The 26201-nt window shown below is 44.2% G+C and overlaps 9 protein-coding genes across 9 annotated transcripts, besides 1 other annotated feature; 6 read left to right on the top strand and 3 right to left on the bottom strand.

Moving 5' to 3' along the window:
• Nucleotides 1–139: 139 nt before the first annotated feature.
• On the top strand, nt 140–1096 carry N7484_006067 (uncharacterized protein; the record flags this gene model as incomplete). Its single annotated transcript, XM_057116486.1, has 2 exons — nt 140–179; nt 519–1096. 2 exons carry the CDS (start codon nt 140–142, stop codon nt 1094–1096), a joined length of 618 nt encoding a protein of 205 aa, XP_056972369.1.
• Nucleotides 1097–4543: 3447 nt separating this feature from the next.
• On the top strand, nt 4544–5287 carry N7484_006068 (uncharacterized protein; the record flags this gene model as incomplete). The annotated part of the gene is made up of 3 exons (XM_057116487.1): nt 4544–4694; nt 4745–4844; nt 4893–5287. The coding sequence occupies exons 1-3, from the start codon at nt 4593–4595 to the stop codon at nt 5285–5287; spliced, it is 597 nt and encodes a 198-aa protein (XP_056972370.1). The 5' UTR covers nt 4544–4592.
• A 950-nt stretch (nt 5288–6237) lies between these two features.
• Nucleotides 6238–6699, bottom strand: N7484_006069 (aegerolysin family protein; the record flags this gene model as incomplete). Its single annotated transcript, XM_057116488.1, has 2 exons — nt 6238–6559; nt 6614–6699. 2 exons carry the CDS (start codon nt 6697–6699, stop codon nt 6238–6240), a joined length of 408 nt encoding a protein of 135 aa, XP_056972371.1.
• A 955-nt stretch (nt 6700–7654) lies between these two features.
• Nucleotides 7655–8878, top strand: N7484_006070 (uncharacterized protein; the record flags this gene model as incomplete). Its single annotated transcript, XM_057116489.1, has 1 exon — nt 7655–8878. One exon carries the CDS (start codon nt 7655–7657, stop codon nt 8876–8878), a length of 1224 nt encoding a protein of 407 aa, XP_056972372.1.
• A 3277-nt stretch (nt 8879–12155) lies between these two features.
• Nucleotides 12156–13012, top strand: N7484_006071 (uncharacterized protein; the record flags this gene model as incomplete). The annotated part of the gene is made up of 3 exons (XM_057116490.1): nt 12156–12204; nt 12261–12295; nt 12377–13012. 3 exons carry the CDS (start codon nt 12156–12158, stop codon nt 13010–13012), a joined length of 720 nt encoding a protein of 239 aa, XP_056972373.1.
• A 3495-nt stretch (nt 13013–16507) lies between these two features.
• On the bottom strand, nt 16508–17007 carry N7484_006072 (uncharacterized protein; the record flags this gene model as incomplete). The annotated part of the gene is made up of 2 exons (XM_057116491.1): nt 16508–16793; nt 16868–17007. 2 exons carry the CDS (start codon nt 17005–17007, stop codon nt 16508–16510), a joined length of 426 nt encoding a protein of 141 aa, XP_056972374.1.
• A 1168-nt stretch (nt 17008–18175) lies between these two features.
• N7484_006073 (uncharacterized protein) lies at nt 18176–19588 on the top strand (the record flags this gene model as incomplete). The annotated part of the gene is made up of 2 exons (XM_057116492.1): nt 18176–18719; nt 18780–19588. The coding sequence occupies 2 exons, from the start codon at nt 18176–18178 to the stop codon at nt 19586–19588; spliced, it is 1353 nt and encodes a 450-aa protein (XP_056972375.1).
• A 698-nt stretch (nt 19589–20286) lies between these two features.
• Nucleotides 20287–20786, top strand: N7484_006074 (uncharacterized protein; the record flags this gene model as incomplete). Its single annotated transcript, XM_057116493.1, is given in 3 exon segments — nt 20287–20359; nt 20371–20569; nt 20606–20786. 3 exon segments carry the CDS (start codon nt 20287–20289, stop codon nt 20784–20786), a joined length of 453 nt encoding a protein of 150 aa, XP_056972376.1.
• Nucleotides 20787–21797: 1011 nt separating this feature from the next.
• Nucleotides 21798–21884: a sequence feature (Short protein (N7484_006075, KAJ5643568.1) was converted to a misc_feature.).
• Nucleotides 21885–25065: 3181 nt separating this feature from the next.
• Nucleotides 25066–25617, bottom strand: N7484_006076 (uncharacterized protein; the record flags this gene model as incomplete). Its single annotated transcript, XM_057116494.1, has 2 exons — nt 25066–25440; nt 25492–25617. 2 exons carry the CDS (start codon nt 25615–25617, stop codon nt 25066–25068), a joined length of 501 nt encoding a protein of 166 aa, XP_056972377.1.
• Nucleotides 25618–26201: the final 584 nt, after the last annotated feature.

Here is a 26201-nt window from a genome sequence, read left to right on the forward strand (position 1 = left end):
AGCTCTGCCAATCTGTTCTCGCTACCCTCAAGTATCACCTCTCTGATCTTCGTAAATGCTCCTAGGAATCATTGTCGTTCGCTCAGGCGTGTTAGGGTTTTTCCAGTTCCCGGGAACAAAGTATCGACCGCAATTAAAAATGGAATTGAAATTTGCCACGTACCGGTCCCAGGAGCCCAGTATGTGCCACACCAAACAATCATGCATTGGCGCACCTTAACTACTTTTTGCTTCTTGACCATCAATTGAGGACCTGCTGTATGGGAGAACCAAAGTATTATTTAAGAAGGTTCGTCTTCCTCGATATGAAGGCCAAAAAATACTTCTGTTCCGGGCGTCCGAATCTTCTCTGGATTCTGAAGTACTATGGATTCAGACCGATGCACTCAGTCGACTCTTTCGAGGAAACCCTCGACCTTTGATTTCTACCCTCTGAACAACAAAGCTCGTGATGGTGGGTTAATCACCTCTTTATCTTTTCACCCGACTGTCGTTGCTTTGATCTAATTCTCTACTAGAAGAACTCAAACCTTTCCAAAGTACGCGTTTGCACCTTGATGAGCTCGATTCCGTGGCTCCCAAAGATCACCGCCAATACAAGACCAACCGTCTGTCATATACTCCGTGCGCCCCTGGGCCTGCTGCAGCTACTTCGCCTGTACCCACGGAGGTGGCGACTTCTAGGGAGTCGACGCCACCAAATGACCATCGTGAAAAACGAAGTCTTCTTGATGTCAGCCGTGAAGATGTCCCGATAAAATCGAACAAGCCGTACCGCTGCTCCAAGCTCGAATTAGACACCTGGATTAAAGCGGGGCGAAAGAGAATTCGAAAGGACCAGGTTGTGGTTAACGTGGAGGTTATCAACGACATGATAATATTTTTGCAGCAACTTTCCGATTATTTCAATGCGCCTCGTAATGATTCTGAGAGTTTGCGAGTCGCAATACAATTCGGAGCTAAATTGATGCAACGCAGATGTGAGGATATTGTCGCAGAAGCCCTCGCAAGCAGTGATCTGGCTCAATGCGGCACGCTGGCTTCTACTCAGCGGAAAGTGAAGTGCATGACAGAGGAAGAACACTTCTATGACTAAAGCCTGCAATTGCAAGAAAGACATTTCCTTCTGGCGCCGTTGTCTATTCATCAAAGGAGCTACAAGATACAGATCTCAAATGACCGGGTCTTTGATTTTGATTGTGAGTATTCCTTTTGTGCTTTTTTGTATACGGTAAACTAAATTTTTCAAGCTGGTGTACTTGAAGTGCCTCTATTTTCATCTAATACGAAGACCTGGGGAGTTCGTGAGACAAAGGCGGAGCTTTTGTGCTTGAAAAGGCATTTTCAATCAAAAGTCTTTCTGTGTACAAAGAATTTATCGTTTGTGGAACAGCATTGGAGTCTCAGTCTTGACGCACTATTTTTTTTTTTTTTTCATCTCCCATGCAATAACAGTTTGAGGCGCATGTCTAACGATTGATCTCCTATGGTATCGAAAGCTACGTATTGTAATTATACACAGCCACGATATATTACAACAAGCCACAATCTGACCGCGAAGTTTGTTTACATGAATCGAATAAACATGTTTGGTACTGTCACGAAAGTTTCCTCGTATCTGGTCGTCTCTAATAAATTCCAAGATTTTGGAAAAAAGCATGGAAATTTCTATGGCTCCTTAGGAATTAGTATTTAAGCATCCTTCTTGACAACTTTATTTGGCCGATTGATTACGATGGCAAAATGACTCTTTAAACTGTTTATTTTTTGGATGAATCCATGTTATTATCCAATCTATTCCGAGGAAGGACATTTTATGCTCAGTAGGCTGGCTTGGCGTGGCTAAGGAGACTCATGGATCTAATAAAATCATGGCCTCAAATTCTGGCTATGATCGCTTCGGAAAGCGCGCCTTTTCAGACTGACAATGATTTGAAAAAGCAGAAAGCAAGCCTGATTATCTCTTTCCCCTGGGTCATTGACTTGTTCCAGGGATATACATTCCACCTTACTTTCATGGCACTTTGCCTAGAAGTCAGATGGAACAATTTAAGCGATTAATTCAATTTCATCACTGGAACCCTGAATTTCATCACTTCATTTCTCAATCAATCGAACCAGTGCAATTCTCATTCTCATATGGACTGAGGCTCTGTATGGTGAGGGACATCTGCTGGCAACTCCCATTACCTACCATGTATTTATCAATCAATTGTGGAGTCGTGAAACAGTTTTTGGTGTAGGAATGTGACCATTTGTCCGTGGGTGATTTCTCCCAAGATAAATGATCAATTCATGTGGGAGACCTGGAATCAATGACTCTCCGAGCGCTCGCGTTTCGTTACTACGCTTTTCGACTTGAATGCGGAGTGGCAGATAGTTGCAAGATCATTCATAGCTTAGAGGGTCGGAAGTTCATAGAAAGTCATCTGCAAAAGTCCTCTTTACTTCAGCATTAAACGTTGGATACAATCTACATGGCCAGGAAGAAACTACATGGAAACCTCGAACTTTCCATACAGGTTGTCAGTCAGCCCCATGAGCATCAGCGCCATTCTGAACAAGTTTTTAAGCGCACGTGCTGAGCATGATGCATTGCTCATGTTATTCTAACAAGATACCAGCGGAACTACAGAAAGATAGCCGACAACTTTTTAAAAAATTAAAATTAAATTAAATCGAATTCCGAAGTATATGAGACATTTCGGACATGCACCAAGATCTCACTTGAAAATCGCAGATTATCCTATCCGTCTCATACCATTGAGACTGATGCGGGAGACCTAGTGTTGGATGCAGACCTTTCCAATAGGCTATACCTGAGCGGAATATTCTTGCCGGCTGTTTTTTCTAATTTGAAGCTGTACAGATTCTGCTACAATTTTTTTTTTTTTTTTTTTACGCGAGGAAAGATCAATAGAGATAGATAAATTCTGATTGACAAATCAGAGTAAGCGGATGCTGTGACAAAGTCCTGGGAAGCTGCGATAGAGATGCATGAGGAAACTGTGCTTCCATTATACTTAGATCTTCTCCGGAATTTCCCCGAATCGCCTGATGTTGCATCAGCAGACGTTCTCCTCAACAATTCCACTAAAGCACTGATTTGGCGGCACCTTTTGCGTGAAGCGGGAGATACAAGATGGTTTTACAGTGGAAGTTCACACGCCCAGGTGTGTCAATCACAGCAACAAAGATTTTTTCGTATCGAAGCTAACAGGCAGGTCAGAGTGTATCAATGATTTGAGAAGCACTGGGAAAAGAGCCATTGAGGCTTCTCAGTATGCTTTGGAATCTGCTTCGAATCATTCATGCGCTCCGCACACCAGAGGAAGAACAAATTGAGCAGTTTAAAGTGGCAGAGATCTGTCGTTGCCCGTAATCTTCTCTCAAAACATCAAAAGATCCATCAATGCCTGCCTGCTCTCAATCCTCAACTTAGCTTCAATCGCTGTGCAGTTTGTTCAAGTGAACAAGACCGGTGTGGATCGCTTCTTTGATGATGAAACGCGCATTCTTAAGATTCATCCCAGATGGTTGAATTTCCACGCCATCCACGAAGCATCAAAATGTCGTGATCATTTCCCAGACGAAATGAATGGAAAGAATCCCCCTTCTTGGGTGGTCATACTGTCGAAGAGCTATTACGACATATCTGTTGCAAAATCTTCAAGCCTTCGATCCCGTCCAGAGAATGGACAAATGCGCTCATACGAAAGGCTTGACATTCTCTTCGATATATGCCTCATAACATCAAATCGACACATGAGTTCAGAAGTAGCCGTTTGATAATAACATGGAGGATAATGAGACAGATTTCATTCGAAGTTCTCTGGTCAGCGGTACTTTATATCACATCATCCTCCATGCGGAGATGTGTCTCCATAGTTCGGACCTCTTACATGATACAATAGGTAAAGCAACCCCAGAGAAGTCCATGATTTGGAATCAATTTCAGGCAAATTGCTAGTAGAGCCTTGGTGGGTTGGGACCATGGGAAGGGGATATATATCTACTGCTGCCCGTGAAAAATATGCGGACTCTATCGTACTTGCGCATTTGCTACGATGAATGTGCATCGATACAGCTTACGTTTACGGTTTTAGCGCTAAAATCGAACGTGGGAATCAATATTTGATGAGACCACATAGCATGCATGGCGAGAAATCTATTTTCAATCAACTTGGATTGATAGTAGATATCACGGAAAGTTACTCCGATGATTTTAATTTGTTTTCGTAATCTGCACCAGCTTTATATCACAATAAAATTCAAGGTCATACTTGCTAGAATGAGACTGAGCCTTTTCTAATGAAAGGAATCTGGGTAACATGCATTTGTCTCCTAGTTTTGTGGTTGGCTGCGATGGCTATCCATTCCAGTCACTGGCCTCAAACTTCAATTTTGAAGACTCCAACAATCAAGAGATACTGTGGCCTACAATCATACTATGTGACAAGCATCAAGACGCATTCAATCATCACTCAAGCGACAAGCCTGGAATGGTTGAGGAAAGTTGATGTGTTTCGTATACTAAATTTAGCCATACCAACATCCTTTCAGCGCAGTCGTTTTATGAAGAGTGCGATTCAATGTATGCTCTTGTTGATGATCTTCCCCTCACACTGGGGCACCTGGTTGGGTGCCGATTCTTGTATCCGACGGATATTGAATTAGCTTTAATGGTTTGGCACGTATATGTGAAGGTACCTCTTCAGTTGTTCGGATTTGCTGACGATGACAGATTCTGAGTGGGCTATGCTACTTGAACCAGCTTGGATTCGAGCATCAATCACTATCATGCCAGAATATTCTGTGGGGTCTCGATGGGGTGGTAAAGATCGGTGGGTAAAAATTGGTATCAATATAACGATGACGATGACTCTGTGTAGCTAGTTTGGAGTCTTGTGTGGCAAGCTCTTCAAGTCAAAGACAAAGGCAACACGTAAAATCATTAGGCTCTATCATCATGGAGCTTATGCAAAAGTACGTGAAAGATGACGGAATCATAGGGGTCGATGACTTGAGTCGTTGGCCAGTTGAATCGCATGCGTTCGGGTTCCTATCTGCTATTTCGGCAACAAATTCCATCGAATCTCTGAAAACAGTAAGAGGCTCTAGTGTCATATGGATTCGGAGTGAAATGAGACTGAAACTTCTAGGATTCATTATGAAAAAGTATCACCATTCATTGGGTGAGCTAGTTCTGCTTGCTCGGTCAGTCTTACTGTCAGCAAAAATATTCTATTCCTATGAGAAACAACGGCTCTTTGTCCTTTCGAATTAGGCCCATAAATGCTTTTTGCTGTAGCTCCAATTATTTAAGTTTTAGTAAGCGGGGCCGTTAATTCACCGTGATAAGTTGTTATCCAAGTTCATAGCCCACGGAGAAAAACCTGATGCCCGCTTTGTATCATCCTTTCGTTATTTTCAACCAAATTAAATTAAACACTCAGGAGAGATGTTCATACCCTGCATGAAAGAACTATATACATATGGGGTCGGTTCAAATTTATAGCACGGATTTGACTTCTCTGAATTACAAAGATACTGCATGTGAAGCCTAGTCATAAGCAGATTGAATATCGACACATCAAAATGGTCATTGAATTGAATCATGAGATCTTTCGTTCCGGTTTTGGAAAGTTGTAAGCTCACCAATCCGCTGATTCTGTTGATTCTTCTCGAATCGGTCCAAAAGCACACGAGGGGCTTCCAGGCAGGGGATAGCATAATGTTGCTCCCTTAGCGTCCATGCAAATTATCAATGTCCATTTACCTCAAATGCGCGTCCTTGTGAGAATCAGATATTTACATGACACGCCGGGTTTTCGACTACCTCTTTTTTGAGGCCCCCAGCTTTGAGAGGAGTCACTGTACCAGTGCTAGAAGCAACCCGGACTATACAATCTTGATACAGAAGCTATTTTTATTTTGTCATTTACAACTGTGAATACCGCAGCTTGGTGTGGCAAGGCGCCCTGTGGACATTTAACGCTGACTAAATGTTGCCCCAAGGGTTATATTTATGAGTTGCTCTGACTCCAATTTGAGACTCAGCGCGTAGCGGCTGAAACGCAATATGTTCTGTGCTAATTGATACTCAATAGCTGATCACAGTCTCTTCTCCCTAACCCTCAGAAGTATTAAATACAAACACAAAAGAATGTCTTTCCTGATGTGATCCATCTCTTTCTGGTGGTAAGTTACCGCTCTGTGCGCCGACAAAACACTAAATCAGCCGAACTTTCCAACATTAACTCGGACATTGCCCAAGGCACCCCCCTCACGATTCCACTCAGAGACGGAGACCGCATAATCATCATTACGATCCTTCACTTGGAAGTCATTGGTTGATTTGTGGTATGGAACGTCAAAGAAGAGCTTGCAGATCTTGGTGCTTCCATCAAATAAAGCAAAGGTGCCATCGGTCCCGTAGTGTATCTCAGCCTTGCCACAAGCAGAAACATATCCAACTTTTCCGGGCTTGATAACAATTCCGTTGATGTCTTCAGGCTCGAGATTGTTATCCTTGTTACCATTCTCATGGTATTTACCACTGGCATCATTAGAGCTGTATCAGCATCTGTAGGATACTTATCAAAAAACTTACTAGTCGATCGTTGCCTCTTTGATAGTGATATCCGAATGTCTGAACTTGTTGTAGACCTCGACTACCACCCATTGCGAGTAGACCATTTTGGTTAGGTGAAAAGCAAAGTAAATATTTCTGTTGTAAAGATTGGTTGTTTGTGAAAGATAATGTTAGAATTGAAATCTGGTGGAACACTGTACAGCTTTATAACCTTCTCCATCCAGACCTGAGTATGAGTACGGATAAAAGCATCATATATTATGTCATGACTAGCTCAGATGTCTATGACAAACGCCGAGAGGAATTCATATAGCGTTATTAGAGCCAGGGAACTGGTACCACTATAGCAGAATACTCACCACTGGCCGGTATTGATGTAATATACTAGGGAATAAGGCATCCTCGGAAGTATGCTTGAGATGTTACTGGTCAGTGTCTCCCGCATGCAACGTTGAGATTAGGAGATAAAGACTGGGTGTAACTGGTTGCACTTAATTTGACTGTTTTCGTCCTACTAACTGCTCATTCGCCCCTAAATGATCTTTCGTAAATAATGTCAGCAGAGCACGCAGCTGTTGGAAGGAAGTTTAAGCTGACGTCGAATGACTTCATGGCACTAATAATACAACTAGAAAACCGGGATATAACCAAAGGATGATGATATTAATGTAACCTTCTCCCTAGCCCCGCCAAAAGGTTGTTGATTGATGTCATTTACTCACTCTATCAACTGATGACTTGTCAATCAAAACAGTACACGCATAGTGCGTAGGAACCCTGGCGCTTACCCTATAAATTCGGTGGCCTACTAGTTTTATCCCCATTATCTTCCTATCATTCACATGTCACACCAGTATAGCATAGCTTGACTGGAAACTCAACATGGCAACTGTCCACATTCTACCAGTATGTGATGTACTAGGCGGCGCCGTCAATATGTTTAAAGATGGTGAGTTTGAACAAAGGCAACCACGTCTGTCAAAAGACTAAAGTTCGGAAGGTGTCGATCCCTTTGATATTCGAAGCGCTACGAGCAGTTCCAGAAAGACTATCGTGAAGATGGGAAATGACGGGACTATTGTGCAGATCCCAGGATCCCAAAAAGAATACCGCGTGCCCATAAATGTTCGATTTTCGAAGGGTATGGGGTCCAGCGGACAAGCGAATTCCCTGATCTGTGAATCAGGCACAAAGATGGCACACCGGTTCACTGCCGAGGCATCCCTAACGGCTCAATATGCCGGTGTCAGCGCGTCAGCGTCAGCGCAATATGATTATGGGCGAGTATTCAAAGTTGACAGCCTGTATGGAATGTACAGCTTCAACCAGGAGACTTACCATGCATTTTTGGCTGATGCGGCCACGAATGAGTTTCTTAATCAGAATTTGACCGAAGACATTCGAGGCCTCCCACAATGGGACCCTAACACAAGTTTCGAGAAGTACTCTAGCTTTTTCGAGGATTGGGGGACTCACCTAATTGTCAGATGCACAGCTGGAACACGATACCAGCTCTGCATTGAGAAAGAAAATATGAAAGAGGAGAGAAAAACGGCCTTTGCAGCAAATATCAATTTTGAATATAAGGGCATAGTATCCGCTGAGGCAAAAATTACCAACCAGCTTGAGTACGACGAGTATCGCAACACCCGTCGATACCAGTGCAAAGTCCTCGGGGGCAACCCTGCGAACAACGGAAACCTAGCACAGGACCCAACTGATAAGGACAAGTTCATTGCGTGGCAGGGTAGCCGGAGGAACGCCGAGGATGACGCGATAGTCAATATGGAAGTGCAAAGCATTGGCCAATTTCTCAAGGGCAGCCGGGTTCCTGAGCTGAAAGATCAATCGTTGCGCCTTATACAAGCAACTGAGTATCTCTCGAAATTCCGGAAGCTCAAGGGAGTGTTCTCTGCGATTGACATGGTTTCGGAATTTGATCAGGCTGAACTCAAAGTCGATGCTCCACCTGGCATAAACATCAAAGCCACCAGTGTATCCGATGGCTGGGAAGCCACATCACTGGCCCCTAATCATTTGAAGTTTCAACATTCACTGAGGGGCTCAACCCTGTTCGTGGATGTCGAGATCTATGCTCCCATGGTGGCAGTTGATGTTACGGCTGGAGCAAATTGCAAAGACAATGTGGCGAGACTTGCTCTCAGTCCCACTGGGGGAAAATATCGAACAATCATCTATGGAAAGGGAGCCCACAAAACTCGTGTGCCTCGCTTGGACGAACCTGGAAAATGGTTTGCTCCGCCAGCCAACTGCCATGGATGACGGTAACTCTACTACTTTGTTGGTAGCAATGGGATGACTTAATCTTGCTGGGATCGGCAATACGGTTAAAATCTCGAGATACTGATGTACCCTTAAAAAGTTAGTGCTATTGTATGTTCTCTTTTTTGATGTAACTCTGTGAAGGTTAGGTAACGGAAAGATGTTCCGAAAGTCACTCTCTCGGCCTTCCTGACTTACCAAGAGCCTGAATCTCACATCCAACCGTATGAGAGTAGTCATTGCCAGAAAGAGATTCAAGAATAGAATGCAGGGCCGCCTTTGGTGGTACGTATACTAAAGCTGTATGATAAGTGCTAGGCAAGAATTCTACTTAAAGGTATTCTAGCAGTACATTACACAAATTTCGGCCAGCAGTGAGTATTTTACTACAGTAGTACCATATCTCCAGCTCTGATAATTCTACTCCCCATATTTTATTATAGAACTCTGAGCTAGTCATGATATAATACAATTTCACGCGCACACCTGACGTAGTTCACCACCAAACTGTTGTCCGCATCTATACCACAGTTAGAACTTCGGTGGAGCGCATTTGGTGCCTCGAAGGGCTGAGGCGCAAGACCAGCCTTTATTCCTGCAACTACTGGTCATAGTTCTGGTCGATATTGATTGCTTATTTTAGACGGTCATGGCAGTCACCTCACGACTGACTTCGATAAAGCATGAAGTGACAATAATATCTCGTCTTATTTCATACAAGCTCCAGATTTTGTTTGTTATGATCCCTTGAAGCGTGCATATTTGAGAACAGGATACGTCGTAGATTCGACGAGCTTAACTTTCTGAAGGACTGTCCTATAGCTCAAATCAGTTTTACACCTCAGAATATTCAGTGAGGCTTTCAGCAACTGGAAGGAACGCGAGAAAAAGGAAAAGGAAAATTTTCGACAGCTGTATTAACTTTCCGAAAACAGAAAAATACCATTGTGAATCTATTTGGAACGGGTCAGTTAGGCTACAACCTCAGTTTCCATTTCCTCTGTTTGCGGAATGTCCGTAATCGGCTAATCCCTTAGACAATACGTCATTTGCAAATCCACACCAGCAGGAGTCATCGGTACTAAGGGTAGTAATTCTTGAACATTTGGCAGAGTCTCTGATTCGCAGATCTATCCTCCGGATGAATTCTGAAGTGTAGGGGAAAGAGCGGGAACTCCCGATCTGGTGTGGTGCGGGCCGCGCTGCGCTTCGTGCCGACCCTTGACAAAAATGGTGTGCTTACGAAAGCTCGGAAAGGCGGTGGAAACGCCCATCACGGTCCGGCAATTTTTAGGAAAGTTTCAGGCAATTTATAAGCTCGAATTGGGGAAAGGGTTATGTAGCTTTGACTACCAGGCCAAGAACGAATCCGTTTTCAGCTAGTGGATGAGGTTTATAATCCACTCGCTAAGCGATAGACATCCTACCACAATTATATAAATCTGTGTACGTACAATTTGAATGTATCACTTCCTGAACGAACTTAGAGCCCCGCCGAGGCCTGTAACCTAGTTGCCGTTCTCGTTATTAGGCTGCCCGCTTGGCGTCCGACTTCGAAACCGTTGTGACGCCTCCGCAAAGTCCACCACAGCATCCACTGTCTTGGCTCGGGAGACATTGTTGATATTACCTTTGTCGCCTGCCTTGCAACCATCCAACAGAACTGCCACACTATTGAATGCCTCACCTACTCTTCGCTGTAGCTCCCGCCGCAAAATCCTCGGGTTGGGACAATCCAGAAGGACATGAATTACACTTTCTCGATCGCCACAGACCTTGAAACCCAACCCTACCTTTAGTATTAATGCGAAGGACGTAAAGGGTGGTTAGCAGAAAGTCAGGATAGCGACATGTTTTTGTAAAGTGACTTAGGTCAGACGCTAGTAGTAAGAAAGGGGCAAGTAAGGGGGTTGTGTAGCGAATAGAGGGAGCATGCCGGTCGCATGATAGACGGAGCGCCGCTGCTAGCTGCTAGATGATCGGATGCTTACCTTGCGATAACAGTAGTACGCTTAGCGCCTATGGTCACCTGATACTGGGGCTGAGGATTGATTTGATGGATTTGATTGATTTGATGGATTTGATGGATTTGATGGATTTGATGGATTTGATGGATTTGATGGATTTGATGGATTTGATGGATTTGATGGATTTGATGGATTTGATGGATTTGATGGATTTGATGGATTTGACCGCATTGTCTGTGTTTACGTTGACTACTTCCTTGTCGCCGCTGCGCACCAACACAAATTACGGGAAGTCAAATGTGCACTGAAGTTCCCCTCAAAACAGTCAAACTTGCTTTAATTCAGTTGCTTGAATGACTTGATCGATACGAAGGTGGAAAGGGGAAAGTTTGCACAATTTTACCTGCTTCTGTGTCCGACAGATTCTGTTGGAACAATTCATCATGTGATCCGTTTTATCCGTCAACATGCCACATGTTAATTAAACTGCGGTGGCGGAGCCAGAGAATAAAGAGACAAGGACATATACATGACTCATACCATTGGTACATGCTTTTCGGGCTTGATTACGTGTTTAGAGATATTCTGTCAGAATTGTGGATGACTATATGGATTAGATAATAATTACGACTCATGGATATCAGTCAGCGCACGGTATCTTGCGTGGCAGGGAAGAAAAAGTGTTGTGACGTGAGGCTGGTGCAGATCAGGAACCAAGCCAAGCATCGGAATTAATCCCAAAGTATCTATACGAAGAATCATCAACTTGACCCTCTCGCTGTACATATAGCCTCATATTTCCCTCTCAATAGAAAAATAATCAATCTTCCTTTGAGTTACAACAAAAAGAATAAACAGATTGTTACACCGAGGAGAAGACGCGATTGGTTGTCTGGTTACGTGATCAGAGAGGTTCAAGTCTACTCGCAACCAAGCTGGATATCTACGACATCAATGTAATTTGGAGCGTGGTAGTAAAAGTTATATGCTCAATCAAGCACTTGTCAAGCAATGCATGGCGTGGGAGTGTGTCCTTTCAACATGGCTATTATCTTATTCCAGATCAATACAGTTTGGAGGCCTGGAATCAATGACACTCCGAGTCGTCGTGTTCCACCATAGCGGAGTACTACTAAATTTTTCAACTTCAATGTGGCCTGAAAAATGAGTGCAAGCCCATTGATGGTCCTAAGAGTCGGACACTTATAAAAAGGCTTTTTGCAAACGTCCCCTCGGCTTCTCCGTTAAGCGGTTGCCCACATTATTCCTGCTCAGAAAGAGAGTACAAGAATACCTCAAGCTTCCCAAGCATGATGCCGGTCAATCCCATGAGCATCAGTGCCATTTTGAATAAGCCTTGTAAGAATACGTGCCATTTATGCAGTCTTATTGAAGGTATTTTAACAATATACAAGCGGAACTCCGGAAAGATGGCCCACAAACTCCCGAAGTAAGCCAACCACTGCAAATATGCCACAATCTAAGCGAAGAGAGCACCGTGAAAATTTGTCGCTGACATTTTATTTGGCAGGAAGAAGAGAAAACTTCTGCAGAGAACAAAAAGATGAAACGGAGAGAAAAGAGAAAGGTGAATACAGCCAGTGTCAAGGTCGCGCATGCGCCTTCTGCTCAGATCTTATATCAAGTCACTGGGGATGGCGCCGCACAGCTCCGGCCAATCCTGGTGGATAGAGCAGCTGCATGGGAAAGCCTCTCTGTTGTTTCCTCAGCACACCTTCCACGGTGGACAATCCACCGCGGCGATATTGTGATCGTCGACATTGGTCCAAAAGGTATGGATTACGCTAAGGTGTCCGATCTTCGTCGCTTATCGGACGGACGCTATGTTATCGTCTATGCTTGGTTATATACAAGGAACGAAATTGCTCGACAACTTGAAGTGGACGCGAAATTACCCGCTCATGCTCCAGTTCACCTTGATAGTATGTGGCGACCGAACGCTGAGCACAAGATGATGCTCAGTACAAATCGGACCATGATGATTTGGGACACTGCGATCGCAAAAGCTCCCAAGAAGATCACAATGAGTACATGCCAGTACGCGATATACAATACGACACCACTATCGCGACGAATAGTCAGTGTGGACCGTCCTTATTTCCAGTGGGTGAGAGCAATTTTAACGATGAAACCTGAGACTCAATGACCTCGTGAAGACCGAAAGAACCAGAGGGCAGCCTGTTCACTTAGGACATGCTATACGGAAGAGATACAGTCAAAGCATCTGTGTTCACTGGGAGCTTACTGAATGAGAAGATTTGAGCCTCCGACTGCAGGCGCTCAATTGGGAAGCTAAAAGAATACACCATTGATTGATCTTGAGGCTAGCAAAGATCAGGAGCTTGAATATAATATTATCCGTTCACATGTCTCCGCAATCTTTTTTTAAAAGTAGTGACACGCCGTGAGTACGGCAACAAAAAGACCAGCCCCAAGTTAGCATACTGAATTCACGCAGGTACAAATGTAAGTGTGTTCTTCAACGACACCATGCTTGTTAGCGAGCAATAGTAATCTTATTTCTTATCTAGAGCATTTGCACCCGAAGGAGTGGCTGGTTTGAATTTTAAAAGTGAAATTCCATTATAATTCTTATACTGGCCAATACTCGCAAAGGCCAGACGTTTATACAGCCTTCTAAGATTCATTGTTTGGTCAGTGAAGCACCCTTATAGCATTTCTTGAAAGAAAAGCCACAAACACCATTTCAGTGATTAGAGCAAAAGAAAACCGTCCCATCTATATGCTCTTTCAAAGCCCACGTTCGTAAAGAGACTGCCATATGCTGTCTCGGTGATTTGACTAGCTTCAAGCTTGCTGCTCAGGCGGAAGACTGTTGCCTCATTTCGATTTCATATATTGTGCTATGGTAGGCTACAGAAGCCGCGTTCAGAGATGAAAGAGAGTTAACATAGCTCTGGGGCCAAGTCGGAAAGCTGACTGATGTTTCAACATTGCGGCCCGCGACGTCGCGCACTGTCCAATAGAAGCATATCAACATTTGAGACTATTCAGTCAATCAAGCAGCACACTAAGAGCCAAAAGGTTTCTGAAGTCTGCACTTACACCGAATGATAAACGCCAGCCTTTTGTAGACAATGCCGGGAACAGTGACGCATACTAGAGTAACAGCGATCGCAAAGGTGCGTAGTATACCCTTGCGCAATTTCTTCCGCCCATGATAATTTGGTATTGCCTTCCGAAAAAGTGCAAAGTACACAGCTGAAACGCAAATGTAGTCAATCACAACAACAATGCATATGCCATATTCAAGAGATGATGCGTTATGGATACCCAGAAGACAAAATAGCAATTTAGTCGAGCTCGAGACTGCTGCTACCACAGTACATAGATATTGAGGCATGTCACATGGCGGTTTAAGGAGGACTTTCATCTGTAAACACTAGTAACTTAGTGAGCTAGCTGCAATCAAAGCTATCTTGAGAACCGAACCTCGAATAAGAATGGAAATATACCAACAATGGAAAGTAAAATGGGCTGGTCTTTGCGTTGATGTATTGTTAGCTTTCAAAATGACGTAAGAATTGGAACCTTTTCTCACATCTTCCATCATTCGTTATTTTTTCTATAACTGCCAAGATGATAAGTAGGCAAATATTGGTGATAGAAAGAGCAGCGTCCAAATACTGCTCCCACTTCATGTCTTTTGATGTGCGATTATAGCTTAGGAGCCGTGCCAGTAAAGCTGGAATCAACATCATCTCCATGATTTGATTGACGACAACAGGAATGAACATGGTGAAATGAAAATAGAGAAGAATCATGAAAATCAATATTCACAGTACATTAATAAATATATGGTATTATTTTGGGACTCCAAGAAGTTTCGAATCATGGAAGTTTCGGATTATGCTCCCAGGAACACTACAGTCTAGTAACTAGTATAGTAGAGTTCATAGAGATTACTCCAATACCTGGGGTGAGATCTCCACAAATAAATGCTAGCGTTATGTATTCTCATTAATATTGCACAGTGGAACAAAATTAAACCTGGAACAGAACATCAGTAGCCTAGAATATGCTTCCAATGGACGGATCAGGGTTATTCGCCATACCGAGGTGTGTCCGTGTGGTTTTGTGAGGTCTTTCCTTGAGGTTTGTTTGAACGAGTAATTTGGAAAATCTGTTTTAATCCTCACATCAACGCTTGAAGGACTGGAGGTGCTTTTCAAAGGCATGTTGTATAGTCGATCGTCGGTCACAGGGAACGTAAATTCCCATTATGGATCCGAGAACGACTCGAAAAACAAGGAAGAATCCTAGTGTGCTCCCAGCAGAGTAATATGCTCCAATTTGAGCTGTATACTTCGCATCCCTGGAGCATAAATCAAGTATCATAAATAATACAAGTCATATAATCACTGCGGCAAATAATGTGGATAGTGTGAAAATCGACACATCGAAATGGTAATCAAATTGATTCATGAGATCTTTTGTTTGGGTTTTGAAAAGTTGTAAAACCACCAATCCGCTGATTTTATTGATTCTTCTTGAATCAGTCCAAAAACACATGGGAGGCTTTCAGGCAGTGGATAGCATAATGTAACTCCATTAGCGTCCATGAAAGTTATCTGACCCTGTAATCATCAGCTGAAATTCATTTCCATCAATCTGCGCTGCCACCACACCACAGCCTTCTCGTATTAATTGACACAATTAAATTTGAAATTTTACAAATATATGCCCTTTAAGGTTGACTTTACTTTCGAGACTATATGCTTTGGTCTATAAATGTATAAAACGGCATAATAGCCCGCTAAACTTGACACACGAAGGGCAACATGGAACACCAGCACCAACGTATTGAGAAATCTCCAGCTATTGAGATTTTACCTGCAGGGGACATTCTGCCTGACATGCACATGATTTCTGAGAAAGCAAAGAGCTTAAACAACAACCTTTCCCAACTTTCATATTGCATTGCTGTCCTTTCGACAGCTTTCCTCCTGCTTGAAAGATCGCGCCCAGATGTACCTCAACATGAGTACACTTCACCATGGCTGTTTTCCAGTGCCATATTGACCTCAGTCATTTCACGCGTCACCTCATCGATGCTTCAATTTTATTTCGATGAATTCTCCACGCCAAAACAATATGAGGCTTCAATCATGTGGCTGCCGCTGGTGTTTCTTGACTTTGCCATGGTCGAATTTATTGCTGGAGTGAACTACTGGTACTGCGAACTTGGCTCGCACCTCTCATGTCGACTGCTCGCAGGATATTCAAGCTTTCTCATCCTGTGCTGTATTACTCTATCTTTGTGGATGTTGCTCAGATGCACCAATGCAAGTTCTCCAAAGCTCCCTTGGAAATAGCAATTTGTATGTATTACGAAGATATAGCGCAAAGTGAAGATTAATTATTGAGACACCTTCTCGTCCGCCGTTCATGTTCTCATGGGTATGCCAGTTTGAAATGGACCCACATCGTGTGTGACTGGCAGAAAGCGCCGACCTAGGGGATGACAGCAACTGGTTAAGGCCACTGGACCTCCAAGAATAGCAATGATATTCCGATCACTTTCCCAATCAGGATATCAAGAAAAGCGTAGATTTAGCATGATAATATCAAATGGGCCATCATTTGCGGGAGGCAAAAATTCGTTGTGCCAACATGAGCCTTACAGAAAGTGGCCATACCCGATCTCTGGAGCTTCATCCAATTCTTCAAGTCCTGGCCAGACACTGGCGCTCTTCGAGTATCTGCGCTTCACCGAATCTGGTTTGTCGCCGGCGTGGGTGGATTCAAGAAGCTCCCAGGAAGACTCGTCTTTCGTGTATCCATGGCATGCGGTATGTGTTCTGTTCGTGAGTTGATTATCGTCCTTATAACAAAATGTTAAATGCCAGCCTTTCGGATCCTCTCCAGTTTTTCCGTTGACCGTGGTAGTTTTGTGATGTTTGGACCTGTACATGAAATTAAATTAGTTATCTTATACCATAAAGGTAACAGTAAATTACCAGGAATTTTCAGTTCTCACCGGATCAATATTGCCCGCGGATAAAGTTTCATGTCCCTGGCAGTTTGATATGCCAGAGCCACCATGTCCTGCAAATCTTTTGGATTCTTCGGCATTTTTCCCTTGTAGAAATAATACTTGACCATGTTAACGGTTGACATGATGAGTGAAAGGAAGATAAAGATGTAAAATTGGTGGTGCAAATATCTTTCGAGGACAGGAATTCATGGTTCAAACAAGAACAAATTTTCAGGAACTAATATATTCACCATTTAGCGCTCAGCTAGCTTTGGATCGGCCTTCACCTGCTCTCAATGCGACCAGTAAAATAGATCAAGGATGGGAGCTTGTTTTGGATGCAGCCAAGGGCGCTAGTGACTAACGAATTGTGTCAATCATATTACCGCTGTCGATGAATAAAACATCTAGCTAAGGGTTCCACGTATTAATACGTTTAAAAAACGCCCGTTTCAAGGGATTGGCTGGCTGCAAAAGACTTCACAGGTGCGGAGGAGCCACCTGAAACGGCCGCTGTGCAGAAATTCTTTGGCGGGCGCTTAGTGACCGATGGACCACAGCAACCACGAACTATGAGCCTGGACCGAAGAATGAGCTTTTGTAGCAATAAATTACTGTAAAAGCAAATGTTCGAGCTCATCTTTCATCCTACGAGAAGGAATGGGAAGCGGTGTAGGATTACTAATGGTGTAGTGTTGACAAAAGAGGGTCGCAATTTTACTAGTGCGCCCGAGGAACATTCAGCACCCTCACATGCCTGATGATCTTAAGGCTCTTAACGACCTTACTGAGTTCAACCCCCTTAACATTTATTCTGCATATTCTATAGTATTTCACAATTCACCCTCTCAAAGACTTGATTGGCTAGGCCCGTACTAGTCCGTACTGTAACGACCACGTTCCGATATGTAGTTATATAAGCGGATGCGTGCAGAGATAAGCAACTCAGACCATATTTCTTTCTACAAGCCACTTCTAGGTCCTCCTTTCTTGTTTCCTACTACCTCCTGTGGCCGAACTAGATCTCAAGAGTGGGTTGGTTCACAGTGGCGTGCTGGTTCGCAGACAGTTCCCCACTTCACTAGTTAGGCTAGGATATTTCACACTTTCGGCAAAGCTGATTAGTCAGACAGAGAGTGACCAACGCGACGCGGTCGGTCGTAACGCTGCATGTTGCCTCCGCAGATGTTCACACGTACTTGCACCAATACCCGACGACTTCATAAACAGGCATGCAGCTTCGTCATAAACCAGTCTCATGTCCGAAAGACGCCATCGATATCCACCTATGTCACTTTGAAAGCCGATGAAATGAGCCGGGATACAAATGGATTCAGCGGATCTCGACCGTCGATCACACGAGCTGGCAAGACTCAGTACAAGCTTATTGAATACGTGGAAGACCTGGACAGGTACTGTCCCGGAGGATATCATCCTTTGAAAGTTGGGGACGACTTGGATGACGGCCGATATCGACTGGTTAACAAGCTTGGATACGGAGGATACTCGACTATATGGTTAGCCCGTGACAGACGAAGGACCAGATACGTGGCAGTGAAGATTCTCACCGCCGAGACCAGTTCGTACACACGTGAGGCTAGTCTTATGCATTCTCTTGGGAACTCGTCGTCTAGACCGGGTAGAGAAATTATTCCACCTCTCATCGATGAATTCTGGGTTGCCGGCCATAATGGGAAGCACAAGTGCATCGTCACCCCGCCCGCACAGATGAGCTTGTTTGATGCCAAAGAGGCCTCGACTTTCGGTCTTTTCCAGCCTAAGGTCGCGCAGTCAATCATCGCTCAGCTCATTCGTGGGGTGGCCTTCCTACACAGTGAAGACATTGTACATGGCGGTATGTGAAGCTTATAAATGGACTCAACTGGATTGCATAGCTGACCTCATTTATTCCAAGACCTTCATCTGGGTAACATTCTTGTCCAGTTTCCTGAATCGATCGATCGATATTCCACTTCAGAACTATATGAGAAATTTGGAGAGCCAGAGTCAGAGGCCGTTGTTCGTCTTGATGGCATGGCACTGTCGAATGGAATACCTGCACATGTCTTCATTCCTGGTTGGTTTGGCGTCCACAGCGATGATATTGTATTTGGAGAAGAAAGAATCGTCCTCAGCGATTTTGGAGAATCTTTCAACCCCCATAAAACCCCCAGGTTTTCTTCGAAGACACTTCCTCTCTTTCAGCCCCCCGAGGCCCGATTCTCCGATAAGCCACTCTCATTTCCCTCGGACATTTGGACACTTGCCTGTACCATTTGGGAGGTTTTTGGCCAGCGACCTTTATTTGACGCCTTTCGCCCAACTGCTGATCGTGTCACCGCGGAGCAAGTCGAAGTTCTTGGCATTTTACCTCACGAGTGGTGGGAAAATTGGCAAAGGAGACTTGAATGGTTTAACGAAGAGGGAGAATTGGATCTGAAGCCAGAGACGTCTAGCGGCCACGATGGCGTGCGCAGAACTTGGGACTTGAGGTTTGACTACTGCATACAGGAGCCTCGGGCCGAGGCTGGCCTGGAGATCGTGACGGAGAGGGAGAGGAAGGCATTTGAGGCAATGCTTCGCCCAATGCTGACCTTCCGGCCGGGAGAGAGAGCGACAGCACAACAGGCACTGCAGTCAGAATGGATGATAGGCTGGGGACAACCAGCCCTTGAAGAGAGTTGGAATACTTTTCACTCCGTGATGAAAGGAACAGGGAAATAAACATCTTAGAACAAGCTCGAATCGCGACTCTTGAATAAAATTTGAATTGAATGGGTGACGTTCTCTAATTACTGCATAACGTCTGGACAAAGTATATGGCGGTTCGGTTCGTCTCTTTGTCGCTTCACCCAATCAAACCTCAATGTCGCTAAGACGAAAATATCCGGGACCTTGGTCTTTGTGGATCTGCTTGAGATCCATGCAATTTTCAAGGGCCACATTGCGAGCATTCTTTTATTTTTCCTGGAGGTCTTACCAACCATCCCCACCCCTCCATTGCGATTTCCAAGCGCAGGTCGTCGAGTATCCACCAGGTCTTGCGCGCCCTCGGATGCCCGAAGACGTCACAATTCACCAGAATCGTCGGGTTCCGGCTCGAACCAGGCGATGCGGCGCAAGCGGAGCTATGTTGAAGCTATGTCCTCCCCGTCACCCCAGCAGGCCACTCGTCAAGAGAAGGCTGGGAATAGTCGAGGAAACTACGCCCGACGCCATAATGCACCATCTTGCACTCAGCGATGCCTTTTCGGCCTACGGGATAATAGCAGTCTAGACGGGTCTTCTCCCAACATGATGCTCCACCACCAGCATCCCGATGATCCAAACCATTCTCACCTTGGAGGGGCTCATGCGTTCTCTTAGAGCTTAAATTGATGAGAATATCGATCGACGTGTTCCCCTTGAACCCTTAGAATAATATGCTGCGCCATTCAAACTTACTTGTGCCAAATATGATTACACTGTCGTCGGAAAAGGGACCACATCTGGTCCGTGGGACGAAGTCTCTCGCGAGGCGGAGGTATACCATGTCCTGCGGAAGCTCGGGGCTCTGTTGTTCCGATTTGCTTGGGTACTATTTCTTCATGGGGCTGAGGATATTCGCCACTTGCTCCTGATGGGCTGGGGAGGTAGGAGCACAGCAGCCATCAATCTAATCCCGCGGTCTCGTCGTGAAATCCATAAGTCAGAGGCAGAAATCAGGTCATTGGGGATAATTTAAGAAGATATTCGGCCTAGCAACATTCTATGGAACGAAGAGCTAAGGCGAGCGTTGATCATTGACTTTCACCGGTCTATCTTGGCACGTCGACCAATTTCACAACGCCCACGAACAGCAAAGAGGCGACTGTATCAGTCAGAGACTAAAGTCAAACGCCTATGTGTTTCATCGGATGAGAAATGTGCTTTAAAGTATTGACGTTGTTATCGTGGGGTGCATCTTCATGCAGTCAGTCTTTTGCCAGGGGCATCGCGTGTTGCGAACATATTTCATTAAGAATGTTCAAACTACCTCCATTTGATACGTGAGCAATATGAGGCCGATATGTTGCTACACTTTGCCGAGATAGTGGCTCCTCCCAATCCCCAATAGAAGCTGCAAGTAATCTATCCAAAACACCTACGGGCCTAGAATGCCATGACCCTAGACACCCCTCATATCTCATTCACTTTCTGACACGCTTCTCTCGGATCTGCTTTACTGTAGCTTTTGCACGTGTGGTGAGACTTCCATGGCAGAAATTATTACTTAATTCTCGTCAAGTCAAGGGGCCGCATTCCTTGGGTTACAGTATTTGAAACCCCTTCCTCTCACTAATTCACATCATATTCAAAAACAGCCGCAGCACAATTCAACCAGCCACACCAATAGGCAGGCAACTGAAAATGCCACTGCCAGCCAGGCAGTGGATAATGTCTCAACGCCAAGACTGGCTGAAGCTCCAAAGCTACCTAAAACAGTCTTGATGCCAACGGCAATCAAAGCGTAGATCACAGTCACGCCAATCGTTGCCGCGGTAATTAGAGCCGTAGAAATCTGCCTCAATTAGTACCGTGCGCTTGTTGACATTGGAATGTGCTCAATTAAATACCGTGCCGAAAAAAATAAGCAGCCTTTGACCTCCATCGAAGAACACTTTTCTAATACCCAAAAGTGTGGCGAGGGTTGTCCCGACGAAACCAAAAATGTAGAGCCAAATGATTACTCTTGGTATGTCGCGATATCCAGTCAAGGCTTTTGCGTCGATGTCTGAAATCAGATCCTCGATTTCCGTAGAGAAAGAATTCAGAATTCCAGAGAGGTTAAATGTGAAAGAAGTACTAGGGGATGAACATGAATCGACTTGGGTGTCATTACCTTCACAATACCCCCATAAGCCAACAGTGTAGAAGGCTGGTAATTCTAACTGAAGCTGTTTTTCTAATGTTTCTAAGACACTACTAGCTTGACTGACGACCCCGCTTGCTGCGGTCGAAATCTTGGTTGCTGCACTCTCAACTGCAGTTGACGCCTCATCCGCTGCGTTATGCAAACTTTCCGTCGCACTATTGACGACACTCGTGGCTCCGTCTGTGACCACAGTCAAGTCTATTGAACGGCGAAGATTGAGATCGCTAACTTCCGGGAAGTTGCTCAAATTGACCTTTGATGGGCGGTTAACCTTGATATCTGAAACATGTGAAAAGAACAGTCTTACCTTTAAAAAATACAGATGGGACGGAGAGGAAGACGAAGTACATCCAGCGAAAACAACTGACAGGCAAACCAATACCGCCCCTGAAAGAGACAACGCGCCAATGGAAATCAGGCGACTAACATTACCTGAAAACAGGCGCATTTTCAACTTTCTAGGGTGTGAGCCTCTCACGAAACCAGTAATCTAGCTGTCGGTGTCTTCTCTTCGGAAGTACTATCAAAGTTATCTAAGTTATGGATTGGGTGGTGGACGGGTTGCATGGGCTTTCAGTACAGCATTCAAAAAGCAGTCTGCCTGGCAAAGAGATCTATCATCGACTTAGTTGAAGCCCACATATATTCAGATAGACTAAGGGGCATTTATAATAGATGTACGTTTACTTGGAAGCGATCAAGTTCTTGATTTTCCGTTATAAATGAAGTGATCTTGCATTCTTTTTTGATTCCCTCACTAAAAATTGACAAAGGATTATTTTTTAGGAGTCTCCATGCAATTTCCCACCCGGTAACTTCAATACATTCAATCTATCTTTTGAGCTAAAATGAGAAGCGTTTTTCGGTTACTGATTGTGACTTAATATGCCTTAGGGACGGAGCCCTTCTTTAAACCTCGATTTAGTGATGACGAAAGTGCAGTCAACCGCCTGCCTAATAAACCTTCATTTAATTCTGGCCATTAGTTATTATCATAGGGTGAATTCCGAGGGGAAGAATTGTTTGATCACACGGCCTCCGACTGGAAGACGAAGTCAGGTTTTGAAGTTTATTCGTGCAGATGACTCTAAGTTACGGCATGATCTGTCATTTTAAATATTTTGAAAGGCTAGGAACATGAGGAGTTACTCATAGGAAGACAGGTCTCTCGAAATAGTTGAATGGGCTTTAGTTCGCGAGCAAAGAAATCTAGCTATTGGGGACCTCCCCTATAGAGAACTGCTTCCATAATCAGCTATCTAGTGTCTGTGCACCATTCATTTGTTGAGCCGGTCTAGGAGATCACGAATCAGGACACTTTACAGATTATTGATGTTAAACTTTTCACAGATGTTCGTTGTACCAACACTTGATGGCCATTCTATCCGATTGGCAATCGATGGTTCAAATTCTCTCTGCTTCTGTTCAGAGGGTTACTTGATGGCCTTTGAATAGAGCACTGGAAACTGCTCCGGATCATTAGTTTATATCATTCCTCAACTACATTGTCAAGCTGCTGTTTATTGATTGAAAGAATAATAGGCTTAACAGACTTGGAATAATAGGTCTTATTTTCATGAATCTCCTCTTTCTAAAATTACATCCTTTTCACGTCGGTTGATCATTATCCCTGAAAGTTTGCCGCCACATTTTGAACAAAAAAGTTTGGATCTAGCGTAGACCCATCGCAATCACCACCGTAAATCACTTTACTTCGGATTTCACAATGTGGAGATAGGCCTTGTCGTGGGTATATCGACAGTCGGAGTCGATAAAGGCCTGTTACAGTCTCATGATCATAGCCGGAAATATGTTCCAGTATACGGCGACGGATATGTGCCAGGTTTCCGAGCGCTGACTGTCGTCGTGGTAGGTAGAACAGATGTCTCTCGATCGTTTCCCCAGTGATGAGACTAATTTTGCATAGTTCAAACTCCACCCAAACAACTTCATCCATAAAAGTGAAAGCGGAAATGTGGGAGAAAATATCATTTGCACAAGTCTCAGGGTCCAACGGGTCTGGTCCAAACCAGTAGAATCCATGTTTGCTTTCCGGAATAGAAAAAAAGATATATTCAATCTCAGGTCGTTGGTTCAGCAAAATGGCTTTCGAATTATGAGGTGGTATGATATCTCCGGTGGCAAGGCAGGGAGGCGGTGTCGGGGCATCAGGAAAGTCTTTCCACAGCGCTTCCAGATCTAAATCTATGTGGCAATCCGAAGAACGAGAATTTTGACATAAACCACGCGGTGTGACGGAGAGACCATTTTGACCCGTTGCAACTGTCTGTTCCATGGCCAGAGAAATGTGAAATATGAGGGAAATACCTCTTCTTCCGGTCCGCTTGGCCTTTATACAAGGGGGTTCATCTGAAATATTCTGATGACAATTTCCTGCTAATGCATTCTGGCAAAGGGTTTTCGAAGATCTAGAAAGCACATGAATTCGCACTTCAGCTTTAAATTACCCACTTGGCCACCTTCATCTCTCAATTCCTTCAAGCAACCGAATGATGAAACTATTTGTTATTTCAGGTAGCAGCTCTCATATTATACAATATGCTAAATTCGCCCGCAAGGCATAGTTAAATGGTAATACCGGGAAGAAGCTATTCATCGTGCAATCAGTTCTAATCAAAATTCAATGAACTAGGGTGATCAATTTACTCATGTGGGGCGAACACTGGGTTCGAAATAGGCGCCCCACTGTAGTCGTTTCAATTCACGCTCTTTCATCTGCGACATTTTCTAAAGACATGGGTTGATTAATCGACCACTCGGTAAGTATGTCAACAATTGGATGAATTTCCATCTAACCGCCTTATCACTGTTTTTTATTGTCACTAGCAAATGCCACTTTGAGTTCCAAATCTAAATGAGTCCACTCGAATTCATGAGCACTAGATTACTTTACGTCTTGTACGAGCCCTTCAATATTCAGTTTTCGACAAGCGGCTGCGTTCTAGTATCTAGAACAAACAAAGCTCATGATTCACCATCGCTCATCGCAGTGTGATATGTTGTGATATTAGCCTGGCGCAAACCAGAAGCTGAGCCACACCATAGAGTTATATACTGCGATTACTTTACAAAGTGTCAAGTTGACTTCAGTCAACTGGATATTGTCTTTCATTTCATCTGAAACAATAGCAATTTATCCTCGTTTTAATCACAGCCCTAGCTATTAAGAGCCAAATGCACCTAGTTCAGCCACTCGTAAAACAACTTTGCGTCTTGCGATTGAGCTTGAGATGTGATCAAAACTAGGAATCATTCCGATGCCCGACAAAGGGAGCGTACTTGCCAATCATACTGAGCCAGTATTGGATGGATTATTCTCCCATGCCTCGAGAACGGCGCTGATTCCCTTTCGAAAGTTTTCCAATCCCTGTTCTGAAAATGCCAACATTGCCCCTTGGTCAATACTGCGACGTTCAAGAGCTTGAAGTTGATGGCAGAATTGAATGTTCGCCGAACGAAGCATGTAATTTTCTTCCTCAAGACGACGCAATTCAGCAGTTCTCTTATTGTAAGTGTCCCAAAGGGCTGCGTAAAGCCGAAAGACCTCTGACGTATGAGGCGGTCGCTCACCGTTCTCGTGATCAAGGCGCACTAGTTCATGGGTTAGTGGCCGACAAGAGTCGGCTTCAGGCTGAGCGGAAGGGGGGCTAGCATCGGGCACCTGTCACTGATACGTTAGAGGAGTACGGAAAAGGGATTTTTTCTCGCTCACAGTCCATTGCTCTGTGTCCTGGTCCATAGGGGTAGAGAAGAGAGAGTCGCTTTCGGAAGGTGTGTATGATGAACCCATTTGGGGCACTTCAGACGCTATATCTTGCTCGTGGTTGGAATTGGTCATTGCTGTGAACATCCAAGAGAAGTGAATATGCGCTGCTTATTCTATCTGTGGCTATCTCTGACCTTTATAGTTTCCCTCTCGTTATTGTAAGAACTGTGAGGCAGTTTTCTATCTCAGAAAATGCGGGTCTTCCATTTGCACTACAAGTAGTCGCTCGTTTGTTGTTGCTGAATAGTTAACATAGAGTGGCCCGCATTTATTTCGCCGGATGTCTCCGCCTAGTTTGCTTTTAGTGTAATTGACATATGGACTATCCTGCTGCCTGTGAAAAAATGCGGACTCTATCGAACCTGCGCATTTGCTACAATGAATGTGCGTCGATACAGCTTGCGTTCACGGTGTTAGCGCTGCGCTGGAATATGCAAATCAATATTTTCCACGGTTTAAGGGATATTAATTTATTCTACATTTCAGAGGGAGCAAATAAGGCTACGTAGCATGCATGACGAGAAAATCTATTTTTTATCAACTTGGCTTCATGGTAGATATCTGAAAAAATCACGCCAACGATATGAGTTTGTTTTCCTGATCTGCACCAGATGCAATAAATTTTAAGGTCGTATTGCTAGGATAACCTGAGCTCT

The sequence above is a fragment of the Penicillium longicatenatum genome, assembly GCF_028827895.1.
Source record: "Penicillium longicatenatum strain IBT 33135 chromosome Unknown contig_3_segment0_segment0, whole genome shotgun sequence".
Classification (NCBI taxonomy): domain Eukaryota; kingdom Fungi; phylum Ascomycota; class Eurotiomycetes; order Eurotiales; family Aspergillaceae; genus Penicillium; species Penicillium longicatenatum.